Source organism: Natrix helvetica (genome assembly GCF_964273705.1).
Source record: "Natrix helvetica genome assembly, chromosome: 5".
In the NCBI taxonomy this organism is placed as follows: Eukaryota; Metazoa; Chordata; class Lepidosauria; order Squamata; family Natricidae; genus Natrix; species Natrix helvetica.
Window position 1 is genome coordinate 2776107 of NC_138551.1, and position 25769 is coordinate 2801875.

Below are 25769 nucleotides of genomic sequence, written 5' to 3' on the forward strand. Positions count from 1 at the left end.
AACCCCTGGTATGCCTAAATATGGGAGGAAGGTCACTACTCCCTCTTTCTGTCCTTCGGCTTATCACAGAAGACCATGCAGGCAGAAAACCATAATTAGCTAATTAGCTCGAAATAGATCTATACTAGTCTCCCTTTATTTATTTATCAGTACAAATACAACACAAATATAAAAAGGCAACATTAAAAATAAAAATATGGTTTTCTGCCTGCATGGTCTTCTGTGATAAGCCGAAGGACAGAAAGAGGGAGTAGTGACCTTCCTCCCATATTTAGGCATACCAGGGGTTGTAACACAAATACATACCTATTTCCCTGGCTCAACTGATAAGGAGGTGAGCCTGTGGCTTAGTGGCTAAGACTCCTGCCTGAGATATATAACAGCCCAGGTTCAAATCCCAGTAAGGGTATGGCTAGCTGATGAGAGCTAATTAGCTCGAAATAGATCTATACTAGTCTCCCTTTATTTATTTATCAGTACAAATACAACACAAATATATATATATATATATATATATATATATATATATGTATGTATGTATGTATGTATGTATATGTATATGTATATGTATATGTATTTGTGTTACAACCCCTGGTATGCCTAAATATGGGAGGAAGGTCACTACTCCCTCTTTCTGTCCTTCGGCTTATCACAATACATACCTATTTCCCTGGCTCAACTGATAAGGAAGAGAACCCGTGGCTTAGTGGTTAAGACTCCTGCCTAAGATATATACAGCCCGGGTTCTAATCCCAGTAAGGGTATGGCTAGCTGATGAGAGCTAATTAGCTCGAAATAGATCTATCCTAGTCTCCCTTTATTTATTTATCAGTACAATTACAACATTATATATATTATATAATTATATTATATTATATAAGGAACCCCACTCAGACCCATAGTCAGCTCCATAGGCTCACCTCTACAAAACCTAGCCAAATTTCTCGCCAAACAACTACAGCCCTATGCAGAATCCATCACCTCACACGTAAAAAACTCATTCCAGTTCATAGAGATCATAAAGAAACAAAACTTACAGCCCAGCGACCTACTCGTGAGCTTCGATGTCGTATCACTCTTCACCCAAGTACCAATCAAAGAAGCCTTGACAGCTATCCAAAACAAATACAACCCCCCCAAACATATCCTAGATCTGACCAACCACTGCCTCTCCAACACATACTTCATCTATAACGGACAAAAATACAAACAAATAGAAGGAGCACCCATGGGATCACCCCTCTCACCTGTCATTGCTAATCTCTACATGGAACACTTTGAAACCCAAGCTCTAGAAAAATCCGATCACAAACCCAAACTCTGGCTCAGATACGTAGACGACACCTTCATAATCTGGCCACACGGGAAAGATAAACTGGACAACTTCCTCACACACCTCAACAGCCTACACCCCAAAATACAGTTCACCATGGAAACAGAAGCCAATAACCAACTCCCCTTCCTGGATGTCTTAGTCTATAAGAAATCCGATGGATCCCTAGGACACACCATCTACCAGAAGAAAACACACACAAACCGCTATTTGCACGCACTCTCACACCACCACCCAGCACAGATCAACTCTGTAGCCAAGACACTCATCTCCAGAACAAAACGCTTAGCTGACGAACAACACCTCAAAACCGAACTACACACTCTCACCAACGTACTAACATCCAACGGATTCCAAAGAAACAATATCACTAACCTAATCCAAAAAGAAAACCCCACTAAAATCCAAGACAGTGAACAAGAAAACGGCAAAGCCCTCCTCCCATACATAAAAGGCACCACAGACAGAATCAGCAAGATCCTCCACAAACACAACATCAAGACAGCATTCTACACAAACCGAAAAATATCCACCATCCTGAGAAACCCAAAAGACAAAATAGAGTTAGAAAATCAAGGAGTATATGAAATCCCATGCACCACCTGCCCCACCACATACATCGGACAAACCAACAGAAGAATAAAGGCACGCATTGAAGAACACAAAAACTCAGTCAGAAAGGAGGAACCAACTTCTTCCCTGGTCCAACACCTCAAAGCCACAGGACATGATATAGACTTTAAAAAGACCAGAACTATTGCCAAAATTGAACACTTTAACAACAGAATAATCAGAGAAGCTATTGAGATAGAAAAACGACCACACAGCATGAATAAACGAGATGATACCTCCCGCCTACCAGCCATTTGGAAACCCGCCCTCACTGACAAACGAGTCCCTAACACTAAGAATGATACTAGACCCACACTCACGAAAACCACACAGGATGTCACTATCACACATCCACGCAAAAAGCAAGCCCAAACCCACACCGATAATGACCACAAACCAGAAGCCCGACCACAAACCAGAAGCCAGACCACAGCTGCATTATTAGCCACTTTAAACCCCTCCAACCCATACATGAAGCAAACTGATGCCCACCACGGAGATGTGGCACGACCACAAACGCGAAGCCAAACAACAGTAACGCAGCTCACCAGCTCAAATCCCTCTGCAACTCAGACTAACACAAGCACAACCAGGCCCCCACCCAAACAGAACACGCCCCCATCCAATCAGAGCACAGCCAAACTCCCATCCAATCAGAGCACAGCCAAACCCCCTACCAATCAGAATACACCTCCACCCAATCAGAATGCAGCCAAGCTCCCACCCAATCAGCACAAACCCCCACTGGCAGTTAAAAAGAGGAACCGGCTGAGATCTCACATTGCTCCTGGAAGCACCAAGCCGGAAGCACCAAGCCGGAAGCAGCAGCCTGAAGATGATGAATGAGACTTCATCGAAACGTCGTGAAGATACTTCCAATTCTACGCGGGAGAAAACCCGAACAACCAAAGACATATATATATATATATATATATATATATATATATATATATATATATATATATATATATATATATATATATATATATATATATATATATATATATATATATATATAATTTGTTTTCGTAGATTTTCACGGTTGTAGGTATGTTGGTTTTGTTGTATTTGTTTTGTTGTTGGTCTTTTCCCGTGTAAAGTTGAGATTGTCTTTGCAACGTTTCGGCAGGATCGCACCTGCCATCTTCAAGCGTGGGCTCAAAATCTTTTTAAGCCCACAGCTTGAAGATGGCAGGTGTGATCCTGCCGAAATATATATATAATATATAATATATATAATCAAATTTTATATGTATACATTTTTTCTTCATAGCACATTCAATAGTTTTCAAAACTATCTTATTTCTTAGTTTGGCTTCTATTCCCTATCCACTTGGGACAGTTGATTTAATGAACTCTAATTGTGTTTGCAGACCTTGTCCTTTGATATATGGATTGGGTGTGGGTAACTTATTTGGATTTGTGGAAATTTGCTAATTTGGGTGCAGGTGAGGCAATCTGCGCTCGGATTGGGAGGGAGGGAGGAGGGAGAGGGAGGGGGCCTTTGCAAAAATGAAAACATTTGAGTTGACCCAACAGAATTGGGGGGGGGGGAGCAGAGGCAGGGAGGTTTGCAAGTGGAGAAGTGGAAGCCCTTTCGGCTCAAAGCAAAAACAGATTGCCCAGCCAATGTTTCTCAACTTTGGCTACTACTCTGGACTCCCAGAATTCCCCAGCCAGCCAAAGGATCGGTTGGTGGGAAGAGCCCTTTGGCAAAGCTGCCAGCTGCACCATAGAGGGAGAGAACAAAGAAGAGCTGAAGAAACAGCAGGGTGGCAGTGCCAGGAATAAGCCCAACGCCCAGGGGCAGAACTTTTGCGAGAAAGAAAAAAACAACAACCTCTTTTCAACACCTGAAACACACACACACACACACACACATTTCCAGTCCCCCTCAATTCATAAACCCCACCCCAGCAAAAATTAGTTTCCTGCAATCAGGAATCTAACATGATTAGGGGACTGGAAGCTAAAACATATGAAGAACGGTGGCAGGAACTGGGCATGTCTGGTTTAATAGAAAGAAGGACTAGGGGAGACATGATAGCAGTCTTCCAATATCTCAGGGGTTGCCACAAAGAAGAGGGAGTCAAACTATTCTCCAAGGCACCTGAGGGCAGGAGAAGAAGCAATGGGTGGAAACTAATCAAGGAGAGAAGCAACTTAGAACTGGGGAGAAATTTCCTGACAGTTAGAACAATTAATCAGTGGAACAGAAGTTGCCTCCAGAGGTTGTGAATGCCCCAACAGTGGAAGCCTTTAAGAAGATGTTGGACATTCCAACTAGCTCAGATTAAAACAGGCTAAGCATAATAAGGTCAAACTATTCTCCAAGGCACCTGAGGGTAGAACAAGAAGCAATGGGTGGAAACTAATCAAGGAGAGAAGCAACCTAGAACTGAGGAGAAACTTCCTGACAGTTAGAACAATTAATCAGTGGAACAGAAGTTGCCTCCAGAAGTTGTGAATGCCCCAACACTGGAAGTCTTTAAGAAGATGTTGGATAGGCATTTGTCTGAAACGGTATAGGGTTTCCTGCCTAGGCAGGGGGTTGGACTAGAAGACCTCCAAGGTCCCTTCCAACTCTGCTATTGTATTGTATTGTATAAGAAGCAATGGGTGGAAACTAATCAAGGAGAGAAGCAACCTAAAACTGAGGAGGAATTTCCTGACAGTTAGAACAATTAATCAGTGGAACAGAAATTGCCTCCAGAAGTTGTGAATGCCCCAACACTGGAAGTCTTTAAGAAGATGTTGGAGAGTCATTTGTCTGAAACGGTATAAGATTTCCTGCCTGGGCAGGGGGTTGGACTAGAAGACCTCCAAGGTCCCTTCCAACTCTGCTATTGTATTGTATTGTATAAGAAGCAATGGGTGGAAACTAATCAAGGAGAGAAGCAACCTAAAACTGAGGAGGAATTTCCTGACAGTTAGAACAATTAATCAGTGTGAAAAGAATTTGCCTCCAGAAGTTGTGAATGCCCCAACACTGGAAGTCTTTAAGAAGATGTTGGAGAGTCATTTGTCTGAAACGGTATAAGATTTCCTGCCTGGGCAGGGGGTTGGACTAGAAGACCTCCAAGGTCCCTTCCAACTCTGTCATTCTATATTCTATATTCTATATTTGCTGCCTACCTGCAAATCTTCCCCAGCCAAGAAACAGGCAGTCCTCATCTTACGAACACAACGGACCCCAAATTTTCTTTGGCTAAGTGACATGTGTTTTAAGCGAGCTTTGCTCTATTTTACGACTCTTTTTGCCACCGTGCTTAAGTGAATCGCAGCAGATGTTAAGTTAGGGACATGGTTGTTAAGCGAATCTGGTTTTCCTTGCTAGAAGGTCATAGAAGGGGGTGACGTAATCTCCCAGGACACTGCAACCCGCCGTAAGTAGGAGTCAATGGCCAGCTATCTGAATTTTGGGTCACAGGACTGGGGGGAAGTGCAATGGTTGTGAGTGTGAAAAACCTATTTCCCTGCTGTTGTAAGTTGGAACGGTCACTAAACGAATGTCGTAAGTTAAGGACTGCCTGTATATTCGACTGTCCCGGGGCTCCCTGGAGCCCAGCATTCAGCATGAATATATATATGGAAATTCTACCTGGACAGTATCAGATTGAGGAAGCTGGAGACAATTTGGTTTAAAAGCCATTTTTGGATAATCTCATCCCAGTTTCCAGGACTTGCTGTGATCGTGGATGCGGCCTTAATGAGGGAAAGCCTCTTGGGATTTCTCTGGAGAACTGCTTCTCCAAATGAGTTGACTCCAGCTGACTGAGCTGATCTCTATTCCTCAGGAGGAGAATTAAGTCCTTAAATCTCTCCCCCTGGAATCTTTCACATTTCTGCTGTTTTGTAGAAGGTGTCTGCTAATTGCAGGGAAGGCAGATATATGGAGCTACTTTATATGGCCGGTGGCAGTAAGAGAACCGGGTGTATTTCCATAAACGTTTTACGGAGGTTTTTTTTTTACAGGCAGCATAAAAAACAAAGCAAACTTAAAAAAAAAAAAGAGGGAGGGAGGAAAGGAGGAAAAAGAAAGGAGGAGGAAGGAAGGGACAGGAGAAGGAAGGAAGGGAAGAAGGGAGGGAGGAGGAGGAAGGGAAAGTGATGGGAGGTTGGAGGGAAGGAAGGAAGAAGAGAGGGATGGATGAAAGAAAAGGAAAGGGAGAAGGAAGGGATGGGGGAAAAGAAATGAGGGGGAAGGAAAAGGAAGGAAGGAGAGAGGGATGGATGAAAGAAAAGGAAAGAGGGAAAAGGAAGGAAGGGAAAGGAAGGAGAAGGAAGGTAGGGATGAGGGGAGGAAGGAAGGTAGGAAGGAAGGAGAGAGGGATGGAGGAAAGAAAAGGAAAGGGAGAAGGAAGGAAGGGAAAGGAAGGAGAAGGAAGGTAGGGAGGAGGGGAGGAAGGAAAGTAGGAAGGAAGGAGAGAGGGATGGATGAAAGAAAAGGAAAGAGGGAGAGGGAAGGAAGGGAAAGAAAGGAGAAGGAAGATAGGGAGGAGGGGGGGAAGGAAGGGAGGAAGGAAGGAGAGAGGAATGGAGGAAAGAAAAGGAAAGAGAAGGAAGGAAGATTCCAATTTCCTCTGCAGCAATTACAATATTTATCTTCTACTCTATGATAAAAAGGCATTAAGGGGATGCAAACAGTGTTTTTGCCTGAACTTTGATTTGGAAAACAAAGACGACTTTATGGAAACTTTCGACTGGTTCCATGACTTTACTCACTGGAAACCGATGCCATCATTACACGCTTGTGGCAAAGTGGAAATGAGAAATGGGGGGGGGGGGAGAAAGGCTTAATTTAAATGAGGGCAGGATGGAGGGGGGGGAGGCTTGGGAGCCTCACCAGCCTTGGCACAGCTCAAAATGGGCCCGTTGGCTGCTCCCTTCTTCCAGGAAAAACAGAAAGCCCATGTTGTCAAACCAGGATGCTCTTTGGCTGACCAGGGAAGGAGCAGACCTTTCAGGAAACACCAGGATTAATGAATTATCTTGGTTTGTTCTGAAGGTTTGGAGAAGCCTGGTTCCATGAGAAGGGAGGGAAACCAGGTTAATGAAGACCAGCATTTGTCAATCTTGGCAATTTGAAGATGGGTGGGCTTCAACTCCCAGAATCCCCCTGGTTTGTTCAGCTGGTTTGGTGTGCTTCTTTTCTTTACTCCTTCCTTCCTTCCTTCCTTCCTTCCTTCCTTCCTTCCTTCCTTCCTTCCTTCCTTTCTTTCTTTCTTTCTTTCTTTCTAACATTCATCTCACTTACTCAAAGGGACTCTGGGTAGCTTAGAATGGCACAAAAGCATCAATATAAAAGCATTAACATTAACAACAGTTAAATTTGTCTGAAACTGACTTTCTATCTTTCTTCTTTCCTTCCTTGTTTCCTTCCCACCCTCTTTCTTTCTTTCTTTTTTCCTTCCTTCCTTCCTTTCCTTTCTCCTTCCCTCCCTCTCTGGTCCTCCCTCCTTCTTTTACTTCCTTCCTTCCCTCTATTTTTCCCTTTCTTCCTTCCTTCCTTCTTTCCTTCCTTCCTCCTTCCCTCCCTCTCTGGTCCTCCTTCCTTCCTTCCTTCCTTCCTTTCTTTCTTTCTTTCTTTCTTTCTTTCTTTCTTTCTTTCTTTCTTTCTTTCTTTCTTTCCAACATTCATCTCACTTACCCAAAGGGACTCTGGGTAACTTAGAATGTCACAAAAGCATCAATATAAAAGCATGAACATTAACAATAGTTAAATTTGCCTGAAATTATCTTTCTATCTCCCTTCTTTCCTTCCTTTTTTCCTTCCCACCCTCTTTCTCTTTCTTTCTTTCTCTCTCTCTTCCTTGCTTGCTTGTTTTCTTCTTTTCTTCCTTTTTACTTCCCTCCCTCTCTTTTCTTTCTTTTTCTTTCCCTCCTTTTTTCTTCATTCCTTCCTTCCTCTCCTCCTCTTTCATTCATTCTTTCTTTCATTTCAACAACACCCATTTCATTCATGCAAAGTGTCTCTGGGAGGCTTAGAATGCCACAACAGCATCAATATCAAAGCATTAAAATTAACAAGAGTTAAATTTGCCTGAAATTGTCTTTCTTCTTTGCTTCCTTTTTTCCTTCCCACCCACTTTCTCTTTCTTTCTTTCTTTCTTTCTTTCTTTCTTTCTTTCTTTCTTTCTCTTCATTGCTTGTGTTAGATCTGGGCAACGAGAGACAGACTGCGGACACGAAGTAACTCAACAGCTCATTTTATTAGTAGTAGTAGTGATCCAGCTTAACCTGTGGTCGGAGGGTTCCCCTTTTATAGGGATGAGGCACGCCCATTGACCAATCAGATGAATACCTGTTTCCCGCTGTAGGAGCGGACCTGAGGGAAGACTTATCTCGATATATGCTAATATCTAACACCCCTCCCCTCCTAGATGGGACGTTGCGGTAGGTGACATAGTCCTTTAGGTAGGTGGGTGTTTGTCTTGCTCGGGAGGAACGTCGGAGTTCAGGTTGCGTTGAAGTACTTGCAGGACTGGTTTCCTGTTGGTTTGAAGTGGTTGCAGGATCGGGTGCTTTTTCTGTTTCTGGAGGTCTTGCGTTTTCGATGCTCTTTTCCCTGGTATCTTGTTCGGCTGCGATGACGGGGGGTTGCTCAGCGGCTGTGATGACGGGGGGGTTGCTCAGCTGCGTGCGTGATGTCCTGTCCCCCGCTTAGCTCGCCGGTGTCGTCGTTTCCTGGGATGAAGTTTCCCTGCGGTTGTCTTTCTGTGGACAGGAAACTTTCGCCCTCATCCCGTAAGTTGGATTGTGCTAGGCGACCTCGAAGCTGATCGATGTGCCTTCTCCAATTCCGCCCATCTTCAAGCTCTAACAAATACGATCGAGGGCCCATGATGCCAATGACCCTCGCCGGTATCCACAATGTCCCCCCTGTGTAATTTTGAGCATAAACAGTGTCTCCTTCTCTAAAAGATCTGACCTTACTTGTAGAGTCTGGGGGAGCCGAGGTAGAATAATTCGGGTGGAGCCTGTCCAGGTGAGACCGTAGGCGGCGACCCATTAGTAGTTCAGCGGGGCTTCTACCCGTCGTTGCGCTCGGGGTAATGTGTTGAATGAGGAGGTAATGGTCAATGCGTGTTTGCCAATCCCCCGGGCCCATCCTGGCGAGGGCCTCTTTCGCGAACCGCACCATTCTTTCTGCCTGACCATTGGACGCTGGATGGAATGGCGCGATGAGGGCGTGTCTGATTCCCAACCCTGCTAAAAATGTTTCGAACTGCATGGCCGTGAATTGGGGCCCGTTGTCCGATACTAACAGATCTGGTAGACCATGGGTGGCGAAAAGCCGCCTAAGAACCTTTATAACTGCCTCTGCCGTGGTTGATGTCATTAGGACTACATCTAACCATTTAGAATAAGCATCTACAACTATGAGGAAGGTTTGACCCTGGAATGGTCCTGCAAAATCAATATGAATGCGTGACCAGGGTGCCTTGGGTTTCTCCCATTCTGTGGCGGGCGCTTCCGGGGGTGCTGGTCTCGACTCCTGGCATGGGTCGCAAGTGGCCACCCACTCCTCTATTTCTTTGTCCATATTGGGCCACCACACATAACTTCTCGCTAACGCTTTCATTCTCACGATCCCCGGATGACCCATATGTAAAGCATTCAATACCTTTTTTCGTAGAGCAAAAGGAATAACAACTCGATCCCCCCACAACAAACATCCCTGTAACACGGAGAGTTCGTCCCGTTTAGACCAAAACATTTTGAATTCCGGGCCCACATTTCCCTTCGGCCACCCCCCTCCATACCCAAGTTTGCACTTGTTTTATTAAATTGTCCTTCGAGGAGAACCTTGCGACATCGTAAGAAGAAACCGGTCCCGAATCCAAACAGTCAATGAGCAATACCGGTACTTCTGGAGTGGGGTCTGGCAAAATGTCTGGTAATGGGCAACGGCTGAGCGCATCTGCGTGCCCTAGAGTGGAGCCCGGTCGATGAATTAACTTGTAAGAGTACGCAGCCAGGAAAACAGTCCACCTGGTCATACGTGGAGAAAGGGAGACCGGAGTGGGGCGATTTCCCGCCAAAAGTCCTAACAGCGGTTTGTGATCAGTAATGAGTTCAAAATCGCGGCCGTAGAGGTATTCATGGAAACGTTTCACACCTGCAACGGCAGCCAATGCTTCTCTGTCCATTTGGCTGTAGTTCCTTTCGGCCGATGAAAGAGTTCTGGAGTAGAAAGCAATGGGTGCTTCTTTCCCGTCGGGCATCCTGTGGCTGAGGACTGCTCCAACCCCGAAAGGCGATGCGTCGCAGGTCAATACCAGCGGGAGGGTTTGACTGTATTGCACAAGTAGTGAGTCAGTGGTGAGCAGGCGCTTTACCCCGGCGAATGCTGCAGCTTCGGCTCGTCCCCATCTCCATGGTGCGTTCCTCTGGAGTAGACGGTGTAGTGGCTCAGCAACGGTCGCCTTCTGTCTCAGAAAAACGCTGTAGAAATTAAGTAGTCCGAGGAAGGCCTGCAACTCGGTTTGATTTCGTGGTGTGGGGGCGTCCTGGATTGCCTTAATTTTCTTTTCAGTGGGGTGAATTCCCTGACCATCAATTCTATAACCCAGGAATTCTACACTAGGCACGTTAATTTGGCATTTTTCTTTTTTAAGGCGGAGGCCCTTCTCTCTGATTCTGGCCAAAACAGATCTGACTCTTTTGTTTAGTTGCTCCTCGTTTGCAGCGGACACCAAGATATCGTCAAAATATGGGACGACTCCCGGTATCCCTTGCAACAGTCGTTCCATGACGCTCTGGAACAATCCTGGAGCAATACTTACGCCGAATTGTAGCCGGTTGCATTTAAACGCTCCTCTGTGCGTCACTATAGTCTGGGCCTCCGCTGTGGCGCTATCTACTGGCAGTTGCTGGTAAGCTTGTGCCATATCTAACTTAGCGAAAACCTTTCCTGGCCCCAATGAGTGCAATAGGTGCTGTACTACGGGCACCGGATATGCGCTCTGTTGTAGCGCGACATTAATTGTGCATTTATAGTCTGCGCACAAGCGGACTGATCCGTCTGACTTAACTGGGGTCACGATAGGTGTCTCCCAACGCGCGTGATCTACCGGCTCAAGGATTCCTTGTTCCACTAACTTATCTATCTCTTTATCTATTTTTGGGCGGAGTGCAAAAGGCACTCGTCTCGGTTTAAGTCGGATTGGCGCCACATTTGGATCTAAATTGAACGATATTGGTTTGCCCACATACTTACCAAGACCGGAGCTGAACACATCCTCGAACTCCTTAAAGATCTTTTCAGCGCTGCTGTTTCTCACGGCGTTGATTCCGGTGACTTCTAATCCCAGGGCTTCAAACCAATCAAGCCCCAGGAGGTTCTGCAATGGCGCGCTGGAGATGGTCACGGGCAGCTGGGCTTCGATGTCCTTAAACTGGATGTGGAATGTGCCTTGGCCCACGATGGGGACTTGGTTCCCCTGGTAGTCTCGTAGCAGGACGTCAGGAGCGCGCAGTTGGCTCTTTCTGAGGCCGGGAATGGCCTGTTTCATGGATGCCCATGAAATGATCGTCAGGGTTGATCCTGTGTCAACCTCCAGCTCGCAGGGTGAGCCCTCCAAGAGGACTGTGACTTTCAGCCTTTTGGGCCGCTTAGGGCGGACCTGATGTATCGTGGTGAGATACGTTCGCAACTCCTCTCTCTGGGTCAACTCTATCTCATCGTCTATATCCTGAAAATACTCTCGTTGAGCGTCTTGGTAGAACGCTCTTTCGGCTCTCTGTGTGAATTCTCTCTGGGGATACGCTCGCTCACTTTCTTGTGAGTAATCTCTCTGGGAATACGCTCGTTCAGCTCTTTGGGGAGTTTCTCTCTGGGTAAACACTTGTGGATTTCTCTCTGGGCGCCCTTTTTGACTTCGCCAAGCCCCTGGGTTGGGCTTCTGTTGGCGGTACATGGGTGGCTGCCGTGAGGCAGGGACTCCGCTCCGGCACACTCGTGCGATGTGCCCAAGTTTGTTGCAGTGCGAACAAACAACGTTCCTGAACCTGCAAGTAGACCTGGGGTGATTCCCTCCGCAGCTTGCGCAGGGCGGCAAGCGGGATCCGGGTTTCCCCCCAGGCCTCCAGTGACTGCTCTGCATTAGGTGACTGTCCTCGAACTCGGGATCCACGTAGTCGGGGCTTGCGTCTTCGTAGTGGACTCTGGTTTGTCTCGGTGCCGGCTGGGTTTCGTTGACCCTTCTTTGTATGGTCACTGCTGATTTCTCCGCTGATTCCGACGCTCTTGCTTTGTTCAATGCTGACTGTAGGGTTAGATTCGGGTTGGCTAACAGTTTCTTTTGCAACGAAATGTCTCTTACCCCACAGATGAATTGCTCTAAGATATGCTCTTCCAAATCCCTGTATTCACAGTGGGCTGCTATTCTTCGTAGAGCTGCAACAAATTGGTTAATGGATTCTCCCGCCATTTGAGTCCTCGTGTTGAATTCTTTGCGGCTGACATGGCGGGACGGTTTTGGCGCGTAATGTGTTTCCAAGGCTTGTTTCAGCGTCGCCCACGGTACTGCTTGTATTGGAGTAGGCGCGGTGAGGTCTCTGGCCGTATTGAAGACTTCCTTTCCGCAGTAGCCGAGGAAGATATTTTTCTTTCTTGCATCGGTGATCCCCGTGTACTCATTTGCTTCGAGGAAACACTCGAAGCGAATCATGAAGGCTTCCCATTCGTCGGTTGCTGGGTCGAAAGGAGCGGGGGGAGCATGCATCGCCATTTTCTCAGTTTGAATTTGCCGCGCTGCGGTGATCTGAGATGGCTGCCGGAATTTCTGCCGAATTCCTGGGCTGGATCAAATCCGGAGATTCTTGAAGTGCGCTCTTCGTCCTATCTGTCTCTCAATCCCACCCTCGTCGCCAATGTTAGATCTGGGCAACGAGAGACAGACTGCGGACACGAAGTAACTCAACAGCTCATTTTATTAGTAGTAGTAGTGATCCAGCTTAACCTGTGGTCGGAGGGTTCCCCTTTTATAGGGATGAGGCACGCCCATTGACCAATCAGATGAATACCTGTTTCCCGCTGTAGGAGCGGACCTGAGGGAAGACTTATCTCGATATATGCTAATATCTAACAGCTTGCTTGCTTTCTTCTTTCTTTCCTTTTTACTTCCATCCCTCCCTCTCTTTCTTTCTTTCTTTCTTTCGCTTTTTTCTTTTTCCTTCCTTTTTCCTTCCTTCCATCCTTCTGTTCCTCCTTTCCTCCTTTGATTCTGTTCCCCCCTCCCTCCCTCCCTGCGTTTGATTTCCACATGCAGGCTTTGCAAAAGGACGTTGCGGCGCCATGCTTCAGGATCTGATTAGTTTTATTAGTATGATCTTGCAGATGGAGCTGGTCCATGATCCAGCTGCCCTCAAGAATCTCCCTCAAAGCCCAGCTGGTGGTTCAGGCTCTCCTTGGAGGCATCCAGGAAGGGCTGGCTGCCAGTTTTCCATTCGGCTCCACTGCCAAAAACATTCTTAGGAACTTTTTTTTAATGTCCCATTTCATATTACAGATTAACAGAGTTGGAAGGGACCTTGTAGGTCATCTAGTCCAACCCCCCGCCCAAGCAGGAGACCCTACATTGATGGCAGTCCAGTCTCTTCTTGAAAGCCTCCAGGGATGAAACTCCACAACTTCTAAAGGCAACTTTTGTTCTATTGATTAGAGAATAACAGAGTTGGAAGGGACCCCTGTAGGTCATCTAGTCCAACCCCCCAGCCAAGCAGGAGACCCTACACCTTTTCTAGCAGATGGCAGCCCAGCCTCTTCTTGAAAGCCTCCAGGGATGAAGCTCCCACAACCTCTGAAGGCAACTTCTGTTCCATTGAATATTGAATAACAGAGTTGGAAGGGACCTTGGAGGTCATCTAGTCCAACCCCCTGCCCAAGCCTTCCATCGGTTGATTGCTCTCACAGTCAGAAAATTCCTCCTTATTTCCAGGCTGAATCTCTCCTTGATCAGTTTCCATCCATTCTTCCTTGTCTGGCCTTCAGACCTGGAACTGAGGAGAAACTTAACAACTGCTGCGGTTCACTTAACAATGGTGGCAAAAAAAAGGTTGTAAAATGGGGCAAAATTCACTTAATGACTGTCTCGCTTAGCAACAAAAATATTGGGCTCAACCGTGGCCGTAAGTCAAGGACTGCCTGTATTCTTCAGAAGAGGAAAATCAGACAAGTGAAGAGAAAGACCAGGGGAGACAGGAGAGCATCTTCCAATATTTGAGGGGCTGCCACAGAGAGGAGGAGGGGGTCAAGCTATTTACCAAAGCACAAGAAAGAGAGAGAGAGAAAGAAGGTGGAAGGGAGGGAGGGATGGAAGTGTTAGATATTAACATATATCGGAGGAAGTCTCCTCTCTGGTCCGCTGCTACAGCGGGAAACAGGTATCGTTCTGATTGGTCGAGGGGCGTACCCGATCCCTATAAAAGGGGAACCCTCCGAACACAGAGCAAGCTGGATCACTACTACTACTAATAAAGAGCTGTTAAGTCACTTCGTGTCCGCAGTCTGTTCTCTCGTTGCCCAGATCTAACATTGGCGATGAAGGTGGGATCGAGAGACAGATAGGACGAAGAAGCTACCTCCAGAATCTCCGGATTTGATCCAGCCTAGGAATTCGGCAGAAATTCCGGCAGCCATCTCAGGTCACCACAGCGCGGCAAATTCAAACGAGAGAAGATGGCGATGCACGCTCCCCCCGCTCCATTCGACCCAGCGAACGACGAATGGGAAGCCTTCATGATTCGTTTCGAGTGTTTTCTCAAAGCGAACGAATACACGGGGATCACCGACGCCCGGAAGAAAAACATCTTCCTCGGCTACTGCGGAAAAGAAGTCTTCAACACGGCCAGAGACCTCACCGCGCCTACTCCAATACAGGCAGTATCATGGACGGCGTTGCAACAGGCTCTACAGACTCATTACGCGCCAAAACCTTCCCGCCATGTTTGCCGCCAAGCATTCAACACGAGGAACCAGAAGGTGGGAGAATCTATCAACCAGTACGTTGCAGCTCTACGAAAAGCAGCCACACATTGTGGATTCAGAGACCTGGATGAGCAGATTATGGATCGACTCGTTAGCGGGCTGAGAGACATTTCCCTACAAAAACGGCTGTTAGCCAAAACCAATTTAAGCCTACAGATTGTACTCGACGAGGCAAGAGCTTCAGAAGCAGCAGACAGATCAGCGGAGACAATTCAACGCGGTTTCAACACAGGCCAGCCAGCGCCAAGACACACCAGAGTCCACTACGAGGACACCATTCCAGATTTCGAGGATCCCAAGCTCGAGGAAAGTCACCTGATGCGAAGCAGTCACGTGAGACCTGGGGGGAGACCCAGATCCCGTTTGCCGCCCTGCGCAAGCTGCGGAGGGAATCACCCCCAGTCTACCTGTAGGTTCAGGAACGTTGTTTGTTCGCACTGCAACAAACTTGGGCACATCGCACGAGTGTGCCGGAGCGAAGTCCCTGCCTCACGGCAGCCACCCATGTACCGCCAACAGAAGCCCAACCCAGGGGCTTGGCGAAATCAAAAAGGGCGCCCAGAGAGAAATCCACAAGTCTTTACCCAGAGAGAAAATTCCCAAAGAGCTGAGCGAGCGTATCCCCAGAGAGATTACACACAAAGAGCTGAGAGAGCGTTCTATCAAGATGCTCAACGAGAGTATTTTCAGGATACAGATGCTGAGATAGAGTTGACCCAGAGAGAGGAGTTGCGAACGTATCTCACCACAATAAGTCAGGTCCGCACCAAGCGGCCAAAAAAGCTGAAAGTCACAGTCCTCTTGGAGGGCTCACCTTGCGAGCTAGAAGTTGACACAGGATCGTCCCTGACGATCATTTCATGGGCATCCATGAAACAGGCTATCCCTAGCCTCAAAAAGAGCCAACTACGCGTCCCCGACATCCTGCTTCGGGACTACCAGGGGAACCAAGTCCCCATCGTGGGCCAAGGCACATTCCAGATCCGTTTCAAGGACATCGTAGCCCAGCTGCCCGTGACCATCGCCACCGCACCATTACAGAACCTTCTAGGACTAGATTGGTTTGAAGCCTTGGGGCTAGAAGTCACCGGAATCAACACCATGGAGAACAGCAGCGCTGAGCAGATCTTTAAGGAGTTCGAGGATGTGTTCAGCCCCGGTCTTGGTAAGTATGTGGGTAAACCAATCTCATTCAACTTAGACCCCAAAGTGGCGCCAATCTGACTTAAACCGAGACGAGTGCCCTTTGCACTCCGCCCAAAAATAGATAAGGAAATAGATAAGCTAGTGGAGCGAGGAATCCTTGAGCCGGTGGATCACGCGCGCTGGGAAACTCCCATTGTGACCCCAGTTAAGCCAGACGGGTCAGTCCGCATCTGCGCGGACTATAAATGCACAATTAATGTCGCGCTACAACAAAGCGCATATCCTGTGCCAGTAATACAGCACTTATTGCACTCGTTGGGGCCAGGAAAGATATTTGCAAAGTTAGACATGGCACAAGCTTACCAGCAATTGCCCGTGGATAGCGCCACAGCGGAGGCCCAAACTATAGTGACGCATAGAGGAGCATTCAAATGCAACCGGCTACAATTCGGCGTGAGCATTGCTCCAGGATTGTTCCAGAGCGTCATGGAACGACTTTTGCAAGGGATACCGGGAGTCGTCCTGTATTTCGACGACATCTTGGTGTCCGCTGCAAACGAGGAGCAGTTAAATAAAAGGGTCAGAACTGTTTTGGCCAGAATCAGAGAGAAGGGTCTCCGCCTTAAAAAGGGAAAATGCCAAATTAACGTGCCTAGCGTAGAATTCCTGGGATATAGAATCGATGGTCAGGGAATACACCCCACTTCAAAGAAAATTAAGGCGATCCAGGATGCCCCCACACCACGTAATCAGACCGAGCTGCAGGCCTTCCTCGGACTACTTAATTTCTACAGCGTTTTTCTGAGACAGAAGGCGACCGTTGCTGAGCCATTACATCGACTACTCCAGAGGAACGCAACATGGAGATGGGGACGATCCGAAGCAGCAGCCTTCGCCGCAGTAAAGCGCCTGCTCACCACTGACTCGCTGTTAGTCCAATACAGCCAGACACTACCGCTGGTATTGACCTGCGACGCATCACCTTTTGGAGTTGGCGCAGTCCTCAGCCACAGGATGCCAAACGGGAACGAAGCACCCATCGCCTTCTACTCCAGGACTCTTTCATCGGCCGAGAGGAATTACAGCCAGATGGACAGGGAAGCGCTAGCTGCTGTAGCTGGAGTAAAACGTTTCCACGAATACCTCTACGGCCGCGATTTTGAACTGATTACAGATCACAAACCGCTGTTGGGACTTTTGGCGGGAAACCGCCCCACTCCAGTCTCCCTTTCTCCACGCATGACCAGGTGGACTGTTTTCCTGGCTGCGTACTCATACAAGTTAATTCATCGACCGGGCTACACTCTAGGACACGCAGACGCACTCAGCCGTTGCCCACTACCGGACCTTTTGCCAGACCCCACTCCCGAAGTACCGGTGCTGCTCATTGATTACTTGGACTCAGGACCGGTTTCTTCCTGCGATGTTGCAAGGTTTTCTTCTAAAGACAAGTTAATAAAGCAAGTTCAAACTTGGGTTTGGAGGGGGTGGCCGAAGGGAAACGTGGGCCCGGAATTCAAAGTGTTTTGGTCAAAACGGGATGAACTCTCAGTGTTACAAGGTTGTTTATTGTGGGGGGATCGAGTTGTTATTCCTTATGCGTTACGTAGAAATGTGTTAGATGCATTACATGTTGGGCACCCGGGGATCGTTAGGATGAAGGCGTTAGCGAGAAGTTACGTTTGGTGGCCAAACATGGACAAAGAAATAGAGGAATGGGTGGCCACTTGCGACCCATGCCAGGAATCGAGACCAGCACCCCCGGAAGCGCCCGCCACAGAATGGGAGAAGCCTAAAGCACCCTGGTCGCGAATACACATCGACTTCGCAGGGCCATTCCAAGGTCAGACTTTCCTTATAGTTGTGGATGCATACTCAAAATGGCTAGAAGTAGTCCTAATGACTTCAACCACGGCAGAGGCAGTCATTAAGGTTCTACGGCGACTTTTCGCCACCCATGGCCTGCCCGACCTCCTGGTCTCCGATAACGGGCCCCAGTTCACGGCCATGCAATTTGAGACATATCTAGCAGGTCAGGGAATTCGGCACGCCCTCGTCGCGCCATTCCATCCGGCATCAAATGGACAGGCGGAGAGAATGGTTATTGGCATCACGGGTCCACGATCGTATCTGTTGGAACTAGAAGATGGGCGGAACTGGAAAAGGCACATCGATCAACTACGGGGTCGCCTGGCGCACTCAGATCTACGAACAGAGAACGAGAACTACCTGCCATTGCAAAACCAGCCACTCGAGAGCCCCAACGCAGAGAACTACGACACCTGCGAGCCCAGGTCAGAACAAGGGACCGAGCCCGAAGCAGAGCAAACCCCAAGCAACGTAAGCGAGCAGACCCCGGAACGCCCAAGCAACGAAAGCACGAAAACCCCCCGAACGCGAAGCAGAGAAAGCACCCGATCCTGCAACTACTTCTAACCAACCCGAACTGCGACGCTCCTCCCGAGTAAGACAAACACCAACGTACCTAAAGGACTATGTTACTAACTGCAACGTTCCGTCTAGGAGGGGAGGGGTGTTAGATATTAACATATATCGGAGGAAGTCTCCTCTCTGGTCCGCTGCTACAGCGGGAAACAGGTATCGTTCTGATTGGTCGAGGGGCGTACCCGATCCCTATAAAAGGGGAACCCTCCGACCACAGAGCAAGCTGGATCGCTACTACTACTAATAAAGAGCTGTTAAGTCACTTCGTGTCCGCAGTCTGTTCTCTCGTTGCCCAGATCTAACAGGAAGGAAGGGAAAAATAATGAAAAAAGAAAAAAGAGAGACATGGCTAGTCTTTGGAAGAGAAGGACCAGGGGAGACAGGATAGCATCAATATTTGAGGGGCTGCTACAGAGAGGAGGAAGGGGGTCCAGCTATTCTCCAAAGCCCAAGAAAGAGAAAGAGGGAGGGAAGGAAAGAAAGAAAGAAAGAAAGAAATAGGTCGGAAGGGAGGGAGGGAAGGAAGGAAGGAAGAAAAAAATAATGAAAAAAGAAAAAAGAGAGACATGGCTAGCCTAAGGAAAAGAAGGACCAGGGGAGACATGAGAGCATCTTCTAATATTGGAGGGGCTGCCGCAGAGAGGAGGAAGGGGGTCAAGCTATTCTCCTACACACCTGAAGGCCAGAAAAGGAACAATGGATGGAAACTGAATAAGGAGAAATTCAACCTAGAAATAAGGGGAAATTCCTAACTGTGAGAACAATCAACCCATGGAAGGGAAGTTGCCTTCAGAAGTTGTGGGAGCTTCATCCCTGGGGGCTTTCAAGAAGAGACTGGGCTGCCATCTGTCAGAAATGGCATAGGGTCTCCTGCTTGAGCAGGGGGGATTGGACTGGATGACTTCCGAGGTCCCTTCCCACTGTGTTAATCTGCAATCAGACAAAGGTCATCCTGTTATGCCGGCATTTAAACAGATCGACATTTGTTTTCTTCGGATGCCCAACAGGTCGAGTCAGAGGATCAGGTCTTAGCGACCTTCTGTGGGAAAGAGGACCGAGATCCGGAACAGACTCCTGGACGAGAGCCGATCACATCTCCGGGATCACAAATGAGTCTGACTTTCCGATCTGACTTTTCCAACGAGGAACGGTTCACGGGCTTTGACGCCCACTACGCCGCTGTGGGTGAGTTTGGATGTCTTGATTGGTTTCGCCCATCTGGACAGGTCACAGGCCGACATTGGAACTCAGAACAAGGAGAAATGCTTAGGTGATGGGGGGTTGGACTAGATGACCTCCTAGTGATTGGCCCATAGTCATCCAGTTGACTTTCATGCCTAAGGCGGGACTAGAACTTCCCTTCTCCTGGCCCAAAGTCACCCAGCTGGCATTCATAGCTAAGGTGGGACTAGAACTCACCATCTCCTGGTGATTGGTCCAAAGTCACCCAGCTGGCTTTGATGGCTAAGGTGGGACTAGAACTCACCATTTCCTGTTGAATAGCCCAAATTGTGTCATCTGGCTTTCCTGGTGGAGGCGGAACTAGAACTCCCGTCTCCTGGTTTCTAGCCCAGCACCTTAACAAACCGACCCTCTTTATCTCGGTTGATTGGGTCAGTCTTAAGGATAAACCCTCCCCCCCCACACACAACCACCGTCTCTCCGTTTAGCCGAAATGAACACTTGATAGCTATGGTTTTTATTGACCTGCGCCTGGTGTCCCATCTCAGATATCGACGAATGCTCGGAGAACAACGACGAAGAACTGGCTTGTGACCATCACTGCCACAACTACATCGGGGGCTATTATTGTTCCTGCCGCTTTGGGTACATCCTCCACTCGGACAACCGGACCTGCAAAGGTAAGGAGTCCCACCTGCCCCCTGTCTCAAAGGTCCCCTTTTTTATTCCAGGAGGCAAATGGACTTTCTAGGCGCAGTGTTTCTCAACCGTGTCAACTTGAAGATGTCTGGACTTCAACTCCCAGAATTCCCCAGCCAGCGAATGCTGGCTGGGGAATTCTGGGAGTTGAAGTCCAGACATCTTCAAGTTGACACGGTGTTGTTTTTCGAAGACATTTCACTTCTCATCCCAGAAGCTTCTTCAGCTCTCCCTGAATGGTGGGGAAGGGAAGGATTGATCCTCCTTGCAAACAGCTGGTCATTTGCCTCCTTTTTAGTGAGTCGTTGAGGCCACTTGGAGGTTTCTCTCTGTCCTCGGGGTCACCTGAGCGGTGCAAATAGGCATGGAGCTGAAAGGACCGTGCTATAGACTGGAGATGATGTTGGTGAGGCTCCCCCACCCATTTGCACTACTCCAAGTGTCCTCAAGGACCCTCTCAAAGGATGCAAATGACCAGCTGCCTGCAAGGAGGATCAATCCTTCCCTTCCCCACCATCCGGTCGGAGCTGAAGAAGCTTCTTAGGTGAGAAGCGAAACGTCTTCCAAGAAAAACCAGAAAGCCCAGTTGCACCAATGGTTTGATTCTCCCGGCAGATTCCCAAGTGTTACAGACAGTCCTCAACTTACAACAGCTCGTTCAGAGACCATTTGACGTTACGACGGCATCAAAAAAACGTTGCTTGTGACCGTTTCCCACACTGACAAACTTTGCAGTCTCCCCGTGGCCACATGATCCAAATTCGGATGCTTGGCAACCGACTCGTATTTATGACGGCCGCCATGTCCTGGGATCATGTGGTCTCCTTTTGCGGCCGTCTGACAAGCACTGGGTCAATGGGGATGACAGATTCACTTAACGACAGTGTCACTAATTTAACCGCCGCAGTGATTCAGTTAAAAGTTGTAGCAACAAAAATCGTAAATGTCAGGGTTCCAAATAGCATCCAAAATTAAATCAGAATCCAAGGCAAAAGATTCCTCAAAGTTCCAGTTTAATAAGAGAGACATGTTGGCACATCTGGGGAAACCCGAATCTGAAAGCTTCCCTGTTTTCCCCTCCCAGTTGGAAGTTCAAGATCTTGCCCCCAGACCCACCAGTCCATCCCATGGTCCAATCTCCCACTGCCACGCTGGCAGTTCCACCCCCATCCAGTTCCGGTCAGGTGCAGAAGTGCAAAGACAAAGGATGACCTTGGCTTTTTAGAAAGAATATTGTTATGCCTACATATCATTCTAACCCCCTCCCGTTTTCCCACCATAGAAAACGCCTAGTAGAATAATAGAAAGTGCGGCAGGCCGAAGATCCAAAAGGAAAGATGGCTGCAGTCCTGACAGTAAGATGGGGCAAAACTCATGTAACAACTGCCTCGCTTAGCGGCGAAAATGTTGGGCTCAGTTGTGGTCGTACGTCAAGGACTACCTGTACCATCGCAGCACCATCAATCTTAGATCATGGGCATGTTGGTTGCAGAATAAAGGAGTTAGAAGAGACCTTGGAGATCTTCTAGTCCAACCCCATTATAATACAGGTAGTCCTCGACTTACAACAATTCACTTAGTGACCGTCCAAAGTTGCAACAGCATTGAAAACACTGACTTAGGACTGTTTTTCAGACTTACGACCATGGCAGCATCCTCATGGTCATATAATCAAACTTCAGACACTTGGCAACTGACTCACACTTGTGACGGTCACAGTGTCCCATCGTCACGCGAACCCCTTTGGCAAACTTCTGACAAGCAAAATCAGTGGGTGAAGCCGGATTCACTTAACAACCATGTTGCTAACTTAAAAACTGAAGCAATTCACTTAGCAACGGTTGTAAAAGGGGGCAAAGCAAATGTCTTACTTAGCAACATACATTTTTGGGCTCCGTTGTGGTCGTAAGTCGAGGATTACCTGTAATACCCGGACTATAGGTACATTCATGCCGTCAACCCAAAACTAAACTAAGCAGGTTAATGTTGTGATTATTTTGTGTGTGTGTGTGTGTGTGTGTGTGTGTGTGTGTGTGTCTTTTACAGTGGAATGCAGCAACAACCTCTTCACCCAGAGGAGTGGGGTGATCCACAGCCCCGATTTCCCCAACTCCTACCCCAAAAGCTCCGACTGTGGGTACCGCATTGGCTTGGAGGAAGGATTTTTCATTACGCTCCAGTTTGATGACAGTTTCGACATCGAAGATCACCCGGAGGTGACCTGTCCCTACGATTACATTAAGGTTAGCGCTTTCAATCCAGGGGAGTCCCAGAACTGCAGCAGAGGAGAAAGGGTTGCTGCATTGTGGGGTCCTGGGTGCGCCCTGAGCTGGGTGGTTTTCTTCCAGGCATTTCGTGACCCAGCTAGGAAACATCATCAGTGCTAGAAGGGAGAAGAATTTGTGGATAAGGAGGAGGAAGAAGAAAAATATTGTGGGGTCCTTGGTGCTCTCTGAGCTTGGTGGTTTTCTTGTAGATGTTTCATGACCCAACTAGGTAACATAATCAGTGCTAGAAGGGAGGAAGAGGAGGAGGAAGAGGGGGAGGAGGACGGAGGAGGTGGATAAGGAGGAGGAAGAAAAAAATATGAAGGGGTCCTTGATGCTCTCTGAGCTTGGTGGTTTTCTTGTAGATGTTTCATGACCCAACTAAGTAACATCATCAGTGTTAGCGTAAGGTCCCAGAAGTTTCCCCAAGCCACCGAAATGCCCAAGAGCGAGAGAGACTCCAGACGAGGCTTGCAAAAACGATCAGCTTTAATTCATGGCCAAAGCAAAAGCTGGGTGACCAAACTGTATCCAAAACCTACAGACAAAACGCATGGAAGGAATAGCCACACCTGGGTAAAGTCCGTCTAGGGCAGTGATGGCAACCCTTGTTGGCACCGAGACCCTAAATTGGAACATCCACGCATGTGAGTGTACCGGAGTGCCAAAAACCAAACCCCAGCTGGCTGTTGCGCACGTGTGTGCCAGCCAGCTAGTGTTGCGCATGCAAGAGTGCTGGGTAGGCAAAGACTAGCTGGCTGGGTGCACATGTGGGCACCGGCTAACTGGTCTTCGCGCACAGCAGAGCACCAGAAATCCAAAGAGCAGCTGGCTACAGTGGGTGCCCACAGACAGGGCTCTGCGTGCCACGGGTCTGGGATCTTATACCCTCGTTCAGCCAATCCGAGACAAAAGTTTGTTATTCAATGTGCACATGTCTTGCCCATGCCCTCCACTCCCCCCCCCTCTTATCCACAGAGCATTTTTTGTCCGTGCTCTGTCCATGCTTTGCTATCTTACAGAGTATCCCATGTGTTCCTTATCTATGGGGCAGGATGTTTCTGGGCATTGTCTCCCAGCATGCGCCTAGCTCTGGAAGAAAATGACAGAAGCGAGAACCAGACAGAGAAGGACACAATCCTTTTTTACAGCATGAATTCTTAACAAACCGTAAGCTTCCAGCAGTTTCCCCGAGCCACCGAAATGCCCAAGAGAGTGGAGACTCCAGACGAGGCTTGCAAAAAATAATCTGCTTTTATTGATGGCTGCAGCAAAAGCTGTTTACCAAACTATATCCAAAACATACCAACCAATGCACGTAAGGGATAGCCACCCCCTGCGAGAGGTGCTCAGAGTATTATATGCATTTTAGGCAGATAGAAACAAAGTTTATCCAATCAGAGACAAAGAGTCGTTTCCAACATGATCTTTAAAGCATTCTTTTGTTCAAGCTCCTGTCTCTGTCTACCTTATCTGTGGAGTATCCCTATAGCCTTGGGTAGGGGGTGGCAGCCCCTCTTTGCCAAGTTGTTTTTCAGCAGAACGCTTTAAGGATTTATCAGCCAGGAAAACTCCTTACTTTTTGGTTCCTTTATCTATGGGGCCTGATATTCCCTTGTAATAATTTCTTCTATGTTTTCAAGAATGTGCCTAGCTTTGAAGCCAAGAATAGAAGCGAGACTCAGCAGTGAGATAACATTTGGAGCAATGCCATCCAGTATTAAGGTTACAATTTGCTAGGCTAGAAAACAATCAATTTCTGACAGTATACAATAATATAAGCAGAAGACAATCTCAAGGCTTCATTCTTAATAAATGATTTCTAGCAGTATATCATATCGGAAGCAAACAGCAAATGTTGCTTTAATCAGTAACAATTATATAGGAACATGAGCAATCCATAATAAAAGCAAATAGCCAATATGGATTCATATCGGTTCATAGACTCCTTCAAAACGATTCCTAACCGTAGCAAAATAATACAAGCGGCTGCTTTAACAGAAGCAAAGAGCAAAGGTTAGATTGATCCGTGTCAATATGTCCTTTCACGATGAAGATGTGAAGATGCATGGAAGAGGCAGGGCGGTTGGCCAGGCCAAGCCTTCTCCAGTGAGGCCTCCTGGCTTTATGGCTCCCACCCAAACGGGACAGGCCACATCAAGATATTGCAAGCATGTCCTGTTTTTTGCATCCCGGTTCTCTGGCCGCTGGGCCATTGGTCAACATCACAAGGAATCTGGATGGGCTGCTGTGTGCACCACAAGAGCTACTCAATTTGGGGTGGGGGGAGAAGAAGAGGGAGCTGTGGGGTCCTTGGTGCTCTCTGAGCTTGGTGATTTCCTTACAGATGTTTCCTTACAGCTAGGTAACATCATCAGTGCAAGAAGGAGAGGGGTTGTGGATTGGAAGAAAAGGAGGAGGATTAGAATTGTGCCGTCCTGAGTACTCTTTGACCTTAGTTGTTTTCTTGCAGACGTTTCATGACCCAACTAGGTAACATCATCAGTGCTAGAAGGGAAAGGGATTTGTGGAGAGGAGGAGGAGGGGGAGGAGTAGGAGGAGGGCTGGAAAGGAAATATGGTATATAAACAGGGAACAAATCCCTCCTCCCTTCCAGCATTGATGATGTTCCCTAGTTGGGTCATGAAACGTCTGCAAGAAAACCAGCAAGCTCAGAGGGCATCAAAGTGTTAGAAACTGTGAATGTCACTTTTTTTTTCAGTGCTGTTATAACTTTGAGCCGTCACTAAATGAATGGTTGCAATCTTAACCTGTAATTGTCCTCACGGTTAGTTTCTCCTTAATTACAGGTAGCTTCTCTCCTTGATTAGTTTCCACCCATTGCTTCTTGTTCTACCCTCAGGTGCCCTGGAGAATAGTTTGACTCTCTCTTCTTTGTGGGAACCCCTGAGATACTGGAACAATGCTATCATGTCTCCCCTGGTCCTTCTTTTCTCTACACTGGCCAAACCCAATTCCTGCCACCGTTCTTCATACGTTTTAGCCTCCAGGCCTTTGATCGTCTTAGTTGCTCTTCTTGGCACTCTGCACACTCTCTGGGGACCTCATAAACCTTGGCTTTTTTCGCTTG

The 25769-nt window shown here is 47.7% G+C and overlaps 2 protein-coding genes across 4 annotated transcripts in view; both read left to right on the forward strand.

The window, feature by feature from the left end:
• MASP1 (MBL associated serine protease 1) overlaps positions 1 to 25769 on the forward strand; it is a 105168-nt gene that overhangs the window by 23037 nt on the left and 56362 nt on the right. For all 3 annotated transcript variants that reach the window (XR_014175623.1, XM_081956054.1, XM_081956053.1), the window contains exons 3-5: positions 19538 to 19715; positions 20261 to 20392; positions 22458 to 22654. Coding sequence is in view for 2 of the 3 variants with exons in the window: in XM_081956054.1 (XP_081812180.1) it covers positions 19538 to 19715; positions 20261 to 20392; positions 22458 to 22654 (507 nt within the window). In the remaining variant the exon portion in view is untranslated. The remainder of the gene's footprint in view (positions 1 to 19537; positions 19716 to 20260; positions 20393 to 22457; positions 22655 to 25769) is intronic.
• Positions 890 to 3332, forward strand: LOC309393270 (uncharacterized protein; the record flags this gene model as incomplete). The annotated part of the gene is made up of 2 exons (XM_081955254.1): positions 890 to 2576; positions 3319 to 3332. The coding sequence occupies exons 1-2, from the start codon at positions 1229 to 1231 to the stop codon at positions 3330 to 3332; spliced, it is 1362 nt and encodes a 453-aa protein (XP_081811380.1). The 5' UTR covers positions 890 to 1228.